We start from the raw sequence: 12435 nt of genomic DNA, 5'->3' as shown, positions 1-12435 counted from the left end.
CGATCAGAACTAAAATGGTGAAGTGTATACTGCTCACATGAATTGTGCTTGATGGTGTATTTGTGTTTGGACCAGGCGAGGATGGTTCCCCTTCTCCTACACCAGAGTGATCCCTGAGTCAGACGGCAGCCGACTCGGTGTCAGGTAAAACAAAACAGTCACAAAAAAAATCCCTTTTCCCAAGTCGGAGGCCTCTTCGTCGCCTCACCTTTTTCGCGGTCCACTCATTTTACATATGGACAGTTGTTTTTAAGAAGAGAATATAGTATATATGTAAGAACATGATAAATTCATCAGGGATAAATGAATGGCTATAAAGTATACATATATCACTAAGTTTATTGTAAAAATAGTGGACTAATATAAAGTTTGTGTATGTGTAGTTTTCAGCATGGTCGGAGCTGCAGCACGGGGAATCTTCTCGAGAGAGAACCGGTGGTTCTGCCGACTCCCGATTACAGCTCCACCTCTCGGCTAATGGCACAGAATGCCTCACTGGGTAGACATCAGAGAACATTCAGTGTGGCAACGCCAGGATTCTCACAGGTATACACACACACACACCTCCCAGTATAGTGTATTATGTGCACTCCTGCATACCCTAGGCTGACACTTGCATGACTTTTGGCCACGATTTTGTCGTGGCAAGTCGTGCCATTTTGGGGCACGAACTGAGAGGCTCCCGCACTGTTCACGACTAGTTCACGACGAGTTCACGAATGCGTGCCCGTCCACATTCACGAACTGGCACGACGAGTTCACGCATAGTTTGCGCATAGTTTACGCACTTCCCGCATTGGCACGACGAGTTTGCGCAATTCGGACGGTGTCGTGCCGACTTGGGCACGCTTGTGTCATGCACAACCTCATCCTCATCAGATACCCACACGCAATTTCAGAAGTGGACCGCGAAGATCCGGACACACATGATCTGATCCCTGGTGGATGGAGGACTGACCGACACCTGCAGGGGCTGCTGCCTCTAACCGGCCATCATACCCAGAAGGATGCAAAGGATCAGCGAGACTACCTGTCACATTACTACATGTCCCCTGCTGGTGCTGTCCCTTGGCAAGAAAGAATGGTAGTAGCTTCATGAGCTGCATCCCCAGTTGTTCCATTTTTGAAATAAAAGAAACGAAACTCCCCCCCCAAAAAAAAAAGTCATGAAGGAATAGAAAATAAAAGACATTAAAGAAAAAAGCAAGAAAAAAAATTGTGAATGGCGAGAAGTGTCCGGGAAGCCCTATATATACCCCCGCACCGACGCGAGCGCCACTGTCGCGCAGTAGTCGTGAACTGCTCGTGAACTCGTCGTGAACTGCTCGTGCCATGCGCAAACTGTTCGTGAAGTGCGTAAACTAGTCGTGAACTGCTCGTGCCATCAATGCGTGACCGTGTCAGTGGGAAGGCACGGCCACGCTGCGACGCGTACCAATTCGTGAACATGTCGTGAACTACTCGTGAACTCGACGTGAGCTGTTCGTGAACTATTCGTGGCAGTTCGTGACAGTCGTGGCATGGCGCACACTTCCACGCACTGGCACGCATCCTCCCGCATCGTCCCGACGAGTTCACGACGTGATCACGAACAGTTTGCGCATAGTTCACGACCCGGTCGCGAAATTTTGTCGTGACCAAAATTTTGAACATTTCAAAATTCTCGTCCCGACATGGCACGCAGTCACGACGGGTTTACGCACACTTCACGCCAGTTTACGACTAGTTTGCGCACTGGCACGACTCGAGTCGTGCCAATGCGTGCCACGGAATCGTGCAAGTGTCAGCCTAGCCATACTCTGAGTTGCCAGTTGATTTGTTAGATCATCAGTATACCCAATACACGAGCACCTCAGTGAATATAGGTACATCCATCCATCCATTATCCATAACTGCTTATCCTGTACAGGGTCGCAGGCAAGCTGGAGCCTATCCCAGCTGACTACGGGTGAAAGGCGGGGTACACCCTGGACAAGTCGCCAGGTCATCACAGGGCTGACACATAGACACAGACAACCATTCACACTCACATTCACACCTACGGTCAATTTAGAGTCACCAGTTAACCTAACCTGCATGTCTTTGGACTGTGGGGGAAACCGGAGCACCCGGAGGAAACCCACGCGGACACGGGGAGAACATGCAAACTCCGCACAGAAAGGCCCTCATCGGCCGCTGGGCTCAAACCCAGAACCTTCTTGCTGTGAGGCGACGGCGCTAACCACTACACCACCGTGCCACCCCAATATAGTTATATACTGTATGTATACATTCAATTGTCAGTTTGTTAAGTAAAATGACCCGGTAACACTAATAACTTGCAGCCAGGACCGTCCTAATTTCTATTTCTACACAAATATACAAATTGTGCTCATATATACAGTACTGTGGCAAAAGTCTTAGGCACCCTTTTTTCATACAAACTTTGTTATACATTTCTATTTTATGACTTCTACATTATCGAGTCGGTACAAAAACATTTTAGAGTCCAAACGCTGGTTTTCCAGAACAAAATTAAATGTTACAGAAAAAAAAAATGTTTGTATCTGAGCAGCATATTACATAAGAGAGCACTTTTCAGATTAAAAAAGAAAACATAATGAAGGCTGCTGGGTTTTGGTGCAAAATGAAGAAGCGAGTGTGACAGTCAAAGTGTCCAGAAGAACCGTGGCTGGTTCTGTAAGATGCTCAGTAAAACCTACAGATCGTTTCCGCATAAAACTGCACTCGTTGGACCTGAGACTGCTATTTTTTATCTATGTATTTTCTTTTTAAAGCAAAGGGTAATCTCAGACCAAATATTGACTTTGTTTCATTTATTATGGCTTACAGTTTAAAGTGTTTTTTAAATGCTGGAACATTTAATTTCATTATTTTAAAATATTTTTGGTCTACAGCATTTCTTTACATGTGCCAAAGACTTTTGCCAGAACTGGATATCCTCAGAAATGTTTGTAGCATATAAGGAATGAAACTGAAAATAAAAGTGGGATGCAGCTGCTCTGCACATGATCAACAGCCCAGTGGAGATGAGCTCCATCACAGCCGGCAGCGTAGAGGACGTTTCAGAACATTACCCCCAGCAATGTCTGTGTGCATATGAGAAGAGCCTGGTGTCAGCTCAGACAGACATACAGACAGGGTGTTGGGGGATTATGTAGTGGGGGGAAAAAACATTAATGCTCAATACATTCAAGAAATAATTGACAGTATGTTAATTAACATGGAACAGTGGTTTAACTGGCGGCACGGTGGTGTAGTGGTTACCGCTGTCGCCTCACAGCAAGAAGGTCCGGGTTCGAGCCCCGTGGCCGGCGAGGGCCTTTCTGTGTGGAGTTTGCATGTTCTCCCCGTGTCCGCATGGGTTTCCTCCGGGTGCTCCGGTTTCCCCCACAGTCCAAAGACATGCAGGTTAGGTTAACTGGCGACTCTAAATTGAGCGTAGGTGTGAATGTGAGTGTAAATGGTTGTCTGTGTCTATGTGTCAGCCCTGTGATGACCTGGCGACTTGTCCAGGGTGTACCCCGCCTTTCGCCCGTAGCCAGCTGGGATAGGCTCCAGCTTGCCTGCGACCCTGTAGAACAGGATAAAGCGGCTAGAGATAATGAGATGAGATGAGATGAGTGGTTTAACTGAAGACATTAAAATGAGTTGAGTTTACTGAGATACCCTTTAGAAGAAGAAGAACTTTATTCATCACATGTACACTTGTGAAATTCTTCTCTGTATTTAACCCATCTGAAGCAGTGAACACACACATGAGCAATGAGCACACACACGTACCCAGAGCAGTGGGCAGCCATGCTACAGCACCCAGGGAGCAGTTGGGGGTTAGGTGCCTCGCTCAAGGGCAGTTCAGCCTAGGGCCACCCCATGTTAACCTAACCGCATGTCTTTGAACTGTGGGGGAAACCGGAGCAAACCCACACAGACACGGGGAAAACATGCAAATTCCACACAAAAAGGCGCCTGTCAGCCACTGGGCTTGAACCCAGAACCCTTCTTGCTGTGAGGCAACAGTGCTAACCACTACACCACCGTGCCACCCTTACAGGGTGGATCTTCCAGGGTTCATAAACATAAATAACACATATGTACAATACACAAAACATGCCTATACAGATAGAAAATTTGCATTATATCAGTTAAAAGAGGTCTCAATTAAAAGGTTTCTGAGGTCTGAATTGTTTAAAAAGCCTCATACAATCAATGGATTTCCTTTCTGAATAAAGGACACAGACTGTACGTGTGTTGGAAGTGCATTCCATTCCAAAGTGTTACTGCTCTATACAGTACATAAACGTTCTTTTCCTGCTATTAGTGAATTGTAGCAAGAGAATATCACTAATGCCGCTTTTCCACTACCAACGCGGCTGAGTTGGGCTGAGCCGTGCCGTGCTGAGTTGGGCTGAGTCGAGCTGAGTGGGGCTGTTGGAGTTGCATTTCGACTACAACCGCGCTGAACCGTGCTGGCTGGAAGTGGGTGGACACATTGGGTGGAGTTAGCGAAAGTGGGTGGACGTCACGTGATGTCGTTAGGCGGCGCAAACAGTGACATCAGTGATCTTTTAAGCGGTAGTCTCACGACCCGGATAGTAAACAATAAACATGGAGGACATGGAGTCGTTAGTGTTGCTGGTCTTGGTGCTGTGGCTTGTTGTCACCGACAACGCCAACAGATACTGGCAAGAGCGTATAGATGAGGCGAGGCGCATAAGGCTTCAGAAATTCTCGTAATTCGTAATTATTCTTCTTCCGGGTTTACGGTGTTTACAGATCCCAGCGTGCTCGCGGGGCGTGTGTGGGCATGTGAGGACACTCCTCCTCACCAATCAGTGCACAGGGGAGTGTCTGCTCACGCCCCTAGCCCCACTCGGCTCGGTTTGGCTCGCTTCAGCCCCACTCCAAAACCGTGCGAGTTTTGGGGGCTGAGCAGGGCTGAAGCGAGCTTAGTCGTGCTGCTCTGAGGTAGTCGAAACGCGAGCCGTGTCGGGCTGAAGCGAGCTGAAGTGAGCTGAAAAAGGGTAGTGGAAAAGGGCCATAACTCTTAATTTTTTTTTTTTGCTTAACCAGTACATTCATCCAACTCTCCTGTTTAGCAAGAACATTTCATCATGTGGGCCGAATTAAATTGGTTCAATCATTACAAACTGGTCAGTTTAAGTGACAGGCTGTGAGGTCCCAATATATTGTATTAGAGTAAGAGTAATGTTCAACCGATTGAAAATTTTATATCGAAAATATATTCTTAAACTTGGCGGCACGGTGGTGTAGTGGTTAGCACTGTCACCTCACAGCAAGAAGGTTCTGGGTTCGAGCCCCGTGGCCGGCGAGGGCCTTTCTGTGCGGAGTTTGCATGTTCTCCCCGTGTCCGCGTGGGTTTCCTCCGGGTGCTCCGGTTTCCCCCACAGTCCAAAGACATGCAGGTTAGGTTAACTGGTGACTCTAAATTGACCGTAGGTGTGAATGTGAGTGTGAATGGTTGTCTGTGTCTATGTGTCAGCGCTGTGATGACCTGGCGACTTGTCCAGGGTGTACCCCGCCTTTCGCCCGTAGTCAGCTGGGATAGGCTCCAGCTTGCCTGTGACATTGCACAGGATACACAGTAATGGATGGATATTCTTAAACTTTATTAAACCCTACTTGCGTCCATAATTATGAATTGTAGTGAGTGTTCTGGCTGTTATCCTAATTGTAAATCACTCTGTACACTTCCATCAGACTGTCACCAGGTGCCCTGGATACTATGTCCCAGCTTATTCCATCTGTCCTGACTTCATCTGTAGTGCACTCACTGTAACACACTTTGTAGTGGCAATTTAGCACACTACTACTGCCACCTAGTGGCCATTCAGCATCTCATACACTCGAACCTCATAATTCATGGAGGTTGAGGATTTGACATTCACACTAGGTCTGCTATAATGCAGCATCATTAAGCAGATTAATTACAGTGTTTTTCTTTTCCCCCACAGCAAGGGCTTGACAGCTACGAGGCCCGTTTCCCAACAAGGTAAGACTTTCAGATATTCCAGTGTTTAATCACAGAACACTTTTACAGTTATTGTTGTAGAACTGTTTGTCTCGATATAATATCACACATTAGGGAGGTTTTAAATTCTGTTCAAGTCGTTTCTCTTTTTCATTTTTCCCATTTTCTATTATGTATTGACTTTTTAGTTTTATTCAACTAAATTTTCACATAGTAAAGCCAAACCATTATGACTGTAGCAAGCAACAGCTTCTGTCTGCTTGACCTGCAGCTGCAGCGGGCGTTTATAATAGAAGGTTGTGGAGCTCTTGGCTAAAACTCAATCAGGTGGGCGAGTGACCAATCAGTGCACCCAAACCCATGATGGACAGATGGAGGTGAAACCTCCTGTTGTTTAAATGGGTTTGAAAAGTACCCCATGTAATTATTTCCCATAGTGATTTCCAAAAAAAAAAAAAAATTCCTCTCCCATAGATGACAAGCACTGTATCATCAAGTTTATTTATTTATAACGATGGTGCCTCACAACTTACTTTGAACACCATTGCAAAATTAAAGCTCATATTCGTAAAAACTGCTGAAAAGAAAATAAACAGCTTGGTACAGCAGAGCTGGTCAACAGCATTTCCAATATAATATAATGCATACTGGTTACACGCAGCAACCAGCTAAACCTGCTTTAGCTGTCGTGTTCTGCTCGTCAACCAGCACCAGACCAGCTAGTTAGCTCATGCTGCATTCATGGCGAAGTGGAAACTGGGACTTCTGAACCGGAAAAATCTGTTTGAATGGCCGCACAGCTCATAATTCGCACCCGCTCAGGTAGCGTTTCAAAGCTCTGACTTCTCCACATTTCAGATCCATGATGTCAGTTATAATGAAAAGTCAGAACAAGAAATAATGGCAAAAGTTTAAAACTTTGAAGGATATGTCAGCCTCTCTTTTTTTTTCTTTCTCTTTCAAAGTTAATAAGACCAGAAATACAGCTTGTCATGTTACAGAGAAGCTGGAAAGTCCTAAAGTATTACAAAACCCTGACGCTAGAGACTCATCTCATTGTCTCTAGCCGCTTTATCCTGTTCTACAGGGTCGCAGGCAAGCTGGAGCCTATCCCAGCTGACTACGGGCGAAAGGCGGGGTACACCCTGGACAAGTCACCAGGTCATCACAGGGCTGACACATAGACACAGACAACCATTCACACTCACATTCACACCTACGGTCAATTTAGAGTCACCGGTTAACCTAACCTGCATGTCTTTGGACTGTGGGGGAAACCAGAGCACCCGGAGGAAACCCACGCGGACACGGGGAGAACATGCAAACTCCGCACAGAAAGGCCCTCGCCGGCCACAGGGCTCGAACCCAGACCTTCTTGCTGTGAGGCGACAGTGCTAACCACTACACCACCGTGCCGCCCCCATATTAATCATATTATTGTTTTTAAAAAATGACTCCGAGATTCAGTCCAATATCACAATAACAGATTCGACGAAGATTTAATCTACTGTTGGTGTAAAATCCTTAACGTTTTGTTCCAATTAATGAGAGAAGAAACATAACGTGCCTCACTGCCTTTCTGATGTTTCCTGCCAGAGGAAGTGACATCTCTTGGTGCAGGTGTCATGCGTATTATTAAAAGTCTTTGTGGATTCTATGCGGTTTTATTAGAGTTGACAAGAACATTGGGACGGATAAAAAAAATATAGATATATATTTTATTACTTTAGTTTTACACAACAGTTAATAGAATAAGCCCTCAAAAAACAGAATGTTGGACTGAATCACTTCATGTTTATTCAAATTGAATGGATGAATCAGGAGTCGAAGATAGCCATTAATGTGGGGGGAGGGGGAGGAGTCATTTAGTTAATGTTTTATGGATAAATTGGGTCTAAACTGTGCATCAAGCAATGTTATCGGTGAAATTTTGCCATAATTTGCATTATTGTTCAAAACTGATCCGATAAAGATTTCTTTTGTGGAAAATAACAAAAGGTTTATCTCATCTCGGAGACGCGAAATGGACCCCCAGTTCTAGAATGACCCATACACTACCGTTCAAAAGTTTGGGGTCGCCCAGACAATTTTGTGTTTTCCATGAAAAGTCACACTTTTATTTACCACCATAAGTTGTAAAATGAATAGAAAATATAGTCGAGACATTTTTCTGGCCATTTTGAGCATTTAATCGACCCCACAAATGTGATGCTCCAGAAACTCAATCTGCTCAAAGGAAGGTCAGTTTTATAGCTTCTCTAAAGAGCTCAACTGTTTTCAGCTGTGCTAACATGATTGTACAAGGGTTTTCTAATCATCCATTAGCCTTCTGAGGCAATGAGCAAACACATTGTACCATTAGAACACTGGAGTGAGAGTTGCTGGAAATGGGCCTCTATACACCTATGGAGATATTGCACCAAAAACCAGACATTTGCAGCTAGAATAGTCATTTACCACATTAGCAATGTATAGAGTGGATTTCTGATTAGTTTAAAGTGATCTTCATTGAAAAGAACAGTGCTTTTCTTTCAAAAAGAAGGAAATTTCAAAGTGACCCCAAACTTTTGAACGGTAGTGTATATTCACACAAAGAAGAAGGAAAAAAAAAGCTTTCTCCATACGGCCATTTTAGTGACAGTTAAGGTCTTGCGAACTCTTTGAGAATTCTCAAGTCGGAGAAAACAGTTATCATGAATGCAGCATAAGTCTAAGGTGTTTTTTTTTCAGCAGGAAAGAAATGTCTTTGTTCATCTATGGGGAATAGATGACCCCTGACCTTTGTAGTAGCATCCCAAAGTATAGGATTTAAGTTCATATCCCATTCTATGGATTCGATAATTCTTTGCTTTATTGTTTGTTTTGTTATCCCATTCCATTTTGTGTTTGTTTTTGACCCTTGCTTTTGCTTATTCCATGTTGGTCTTTGTATTTTAGCCCTTATGTATCTTTTTAGCTTTTGAGGTCTTTAGAGGGACAAGAATTAAGCAAAAGCCAGGAAAAGCGTCGAAACGTGCTGTAACCCCTATGTCCTGCCAGATATCACAAGGAGCTTTATAATCCCTCTTTTCAGATTTATTGGTGTTTCTGCAGTACAGTTACAGTAATAGACATGGATTAAATCAACATGCATGGATCACTGTCAAAGCTTTTGTTTGGGTTTTTCTGCTAAAACATGCCTCATCATGGAGGCTTTTGTTACTGTTAGGATTTTAATCCCATAACAGTTGTACTGCAAAAATCCCACCTCGGCCAGGATCCCATTCCACTACTATTAGTTTGAGGATTAAAAACATTAAACAGAATGCTAATGATGAGTGAAAGCCATTGGCCACCAATTAGCATTATGCAAATGATGGCATGCTAAATGGAGGCTAGCTGCTTTTATTCATTGCCTGCAGCATTAGCATTGTTCGTTTAACCATGCCTTTAATTATATCGCCGTTTAACACTGATGGCTATAGTTGGCATAATTAGCTGTAGCTTTGTGTCATTCACTGAGCTCCTTGTGCTCATCCTGCACTGTTGCATTGTTGTTGTGTGTCTGTGTGTGTCTGAACCCAACCTGGCAGCCTCTCCCTCTGCTTGTTCCACAGTTCGGAGGTCAAATTGATTTCGACAGTGTGAAAGGACAGACACACAGACACCATCCGTCCTTCTCCCCTCACTCCCTCACTCCCTCACTCGAACATCCACCTTTTCACCCACCAAAGAAGAGGAGAAACACCCACCTTCTCTTTCCCTCCTATTACACCACTCATTAGCTCCTATAAACCTCCACGGAACAGAAATGCAGAATACCCGGGCTTGATCGTTCTCACAACTCTTCAGTTTTGAGGACATCGGGTCTGTTCTTAATGAGCTCACTGAACCGGACTCAGAAAAACGGTGTATATGTAACTCTTGCTTTTCTTTGAAAGTGCACATCCTTTGGGTTACAGAAATGGGTCCAAGATCTATAAATGGAGTGCAGATGAGGCTGCAGTAATGACCGGCTGCTTGACACGTTGCATTTTTACATTTTAATGAAGGAAGAGCTCTTTTACATTGTCTGACAAATGATCTTTTCTACTCGAGGTCCTTATAAAAGTGATAAAATCCTCCCAGTCAGCCAAAGTCGGTTCTTATTTATTTATTTATTTATTTATTTATTTTTATTGCACTTAACATTTCGGATGTTCTTTGGAAGACAGCTCATTCTTCATTTGTGCTCCGATCAGTTTACTAAATCCCTGAAGAACGAATGACAGAAATAGGTAGCACACTGTGTCTTTCTGGCTATGTCTGTATCCATATGACTGTTTTTTGAAAGAAACAACAAGTAGAATGTCCAGGAGTCGGAGTCTGACAGCATCGAAATTATATCAGTCCCAAAATCCCATTAAAGACACATCACAGGAATAAATGTACAGATCTATCTGTGTAGCTGTCAAGCTTCGCACATTTAACCAAGACTAAACATCTCCATCATGATCCTAACTGCACTCCCAAGGCCTGAATGAAAACATGGCTGTTTTTATTAAAATCTACAATCCAACATGTTGATTTTCCAAGTCAGAATCATAATTTCCTGGGAGCGGTGCCTCTTGTACATATTTAAATTGAATCTGTAGATACGATAGAGTGGTGGTACAGTACAATGGTAGTGTTCCTCAACTGTAACTCCAAGGTTTGATCCCGAGCTGTTTCTGGTTATTTGATGCCGTAACATGAATCCAGTCAAATTTAGACTTTTAGTAGGTGCTATAGCCTTCTCTGAGCTCATATGAAGATGTGGTGTAATTAAAAACATTCTTCTTCGCCACCTCACTGTCTAACTAACGGATGAAAAATGATGTTTTGTTCTCTGTTGTACCGAGTAGCCAAGTAATGAGCTATGCATCTTAAAGTACTGTTCTGATTATAAGCACTGTGTACTTCTTTCAAGTCCTGCCCTCATCCTCATCAAGAACTGTCACTTGCAGTTGTTTCCCAGATCCCGCATTCACACTGACTGCATTTGTTCTGTCTGAAGGCGTGATTTAATGCTTGAAACATTTCATGATTATAAAAGCCTTCAAATGAAAAATGATGTAAAGTGTTGCACATTAGACAACTTTATCTGAAAAATTCCGTCCAAAACATGTTTTTTTTCTCTCTCAGTGGCTGCATCTGTCTCTCTCCTCCCGTTGTCCTCTCACCTCTCCGTTTGTCTTTCTTTGTGTGTGACAAATCTAAGCTCGTTCTTTCTTTTTTTGCCAACCCTGTCCATCTCTGTTTTGGTAAATTTAGACACAAAAGCAGTAAGGGGTCAACGACTGGAAGCTGCCAGTGCTTCTTCTTTCTGCATTAGAATAAAGCCGAGGCATGACTGCCACATTCTTCTCAGTCCTGGTGCCCAAATGGAAACGCTCGATCTACTCGGTCTGTCTTTGTGCTTTGGAATGCTAACACTTGGATGTAAAGATCTAAAAAATAATAAATAGATAAATAGACCCTCAATATTATACAGAGGGTATATACTGTGTATATTTACATGCATGCATTTTGGGGGAAAACCAAAAACAGTGTTATGTTGCAGCATAACCTCAAATGTATGGTGACTTTCTACTTCGAAAACCTGAATAAAGCTCTGTATTGAGATGAGAGCATGGAGTCATTCCTCAAGCTGTCTTTGATTAACTCCTGTCTGAACTCATGTCTTCATAAACATTTGTCTGTTGCTATAGAAATTGTTTGACACTTATGTAATAAAGTTTCTCAATAATTTGTCATACAAGTTACCTTTTTCATAACTCTACTCTATGAGTGTCAGTCTGGGAAAACCTTTTTGCCTGTACCAAATTTTGACACCTTAACGTAAATAAACCAATAATACTGTATATTTCTCTGAAACATGGAAATGTAAATGGTTTTATCTTGCCGAGGCTTTATCTTGGGTAAGGATCCAGTTTGAAAACATGGTGGTAAAAACAGTTAGTTTGCCTAAAGATGTCTAAAACCTTACGAGCGAAGTATGATTTTCTCACATGCTGCATGTCGCACTTGGATCAAGTTGTTGAATAGCTGTGGCAGAATGGACAGTCAGAATACAATCTATGGCTTTAAATGTAATATTCTCTATAATTTTTATCATTTTGGTGCTAACCTGACTTTAAAGGAGAACTGAAGTAATTTTTAAACGTGCTTTATTTCTTAACGTGTTATTCAATTAGAGACTCGTATCGGCAACTAATTGCGATTAAATATTATACTTATCGGCCTATTCGGTTTTTAGCCGTGTTGAATTTAGTTCGTTTGGTCCACGGCAGGCGTCGCTTATCCGTGCGATCTTCACGAGACTTGTGCGAGACTTCGAAATGTGAAGTGTCAGCCAGGTGTCAGTGCCGCCATTTTGAAAATTGTTTTCCAAACGAAATATGGCACAAAAACGAGTTTAAATGACGATTACTGCCTACTTTTTT

The 12435-nt window shown here is 43.2% G+C and overlaps 1 protein-coding gene across 3 annotated transcripts in view; it reads left to right on the top strand.

The window, feature by feature from the left end:
- The window catches only part of baiap2b (BAR/IMD domain containing adaptor protein 2b), a 117718-nt gene extending 106131 nt beyond the window's left edge, over window positions 1-11587 (top strand). For all 3 annotated transcript variants that reach the window (XM_060940246.1, XM_060940245.1, XM_060940247.1), the window contains 4 exons: window positions 76-144; window positions 384-546; window positions 5976-6013; window positions 9589-11587. In XM_060940246.1, coding sequence (XP_060796229.1) covers window positions 76-144; window positions 384-546; window positions 5976-6013; window positions 9589-9619 — 301 coding nt within the window. In that variant the 3' untranslated portion in view covers window positions 9620-11587. The remainder of the gene's footprint in view (window positions 1-75; window positions 145-383; window positions 547-5975; window positions 6014-9588) is intronic.
- Window positions 11588-12435: the final 848 nt, after the last annotated feature.

The sequence above is a fragment of the Neoarius graeffei genome, chromosome 14 (genome assembly GCF_027579695.1).
Source record: "Neoarius graeffei isolate fNeoGra1 chromosome 14, fNeoGra1.pri, whole genome shotgun sequence".
Taxonomy (NCBI): Eukaryota; Metazoa; Chordata; class Actinopteri; order Siluriformes; family Ariidae; genus Neoarius; species Neoarius graeffei.
The sequence above is the reverse complement of the archived record's forward strand: the minus strand, read 5'-3'. Positions and strand labels throughout refer to the sequence as shown.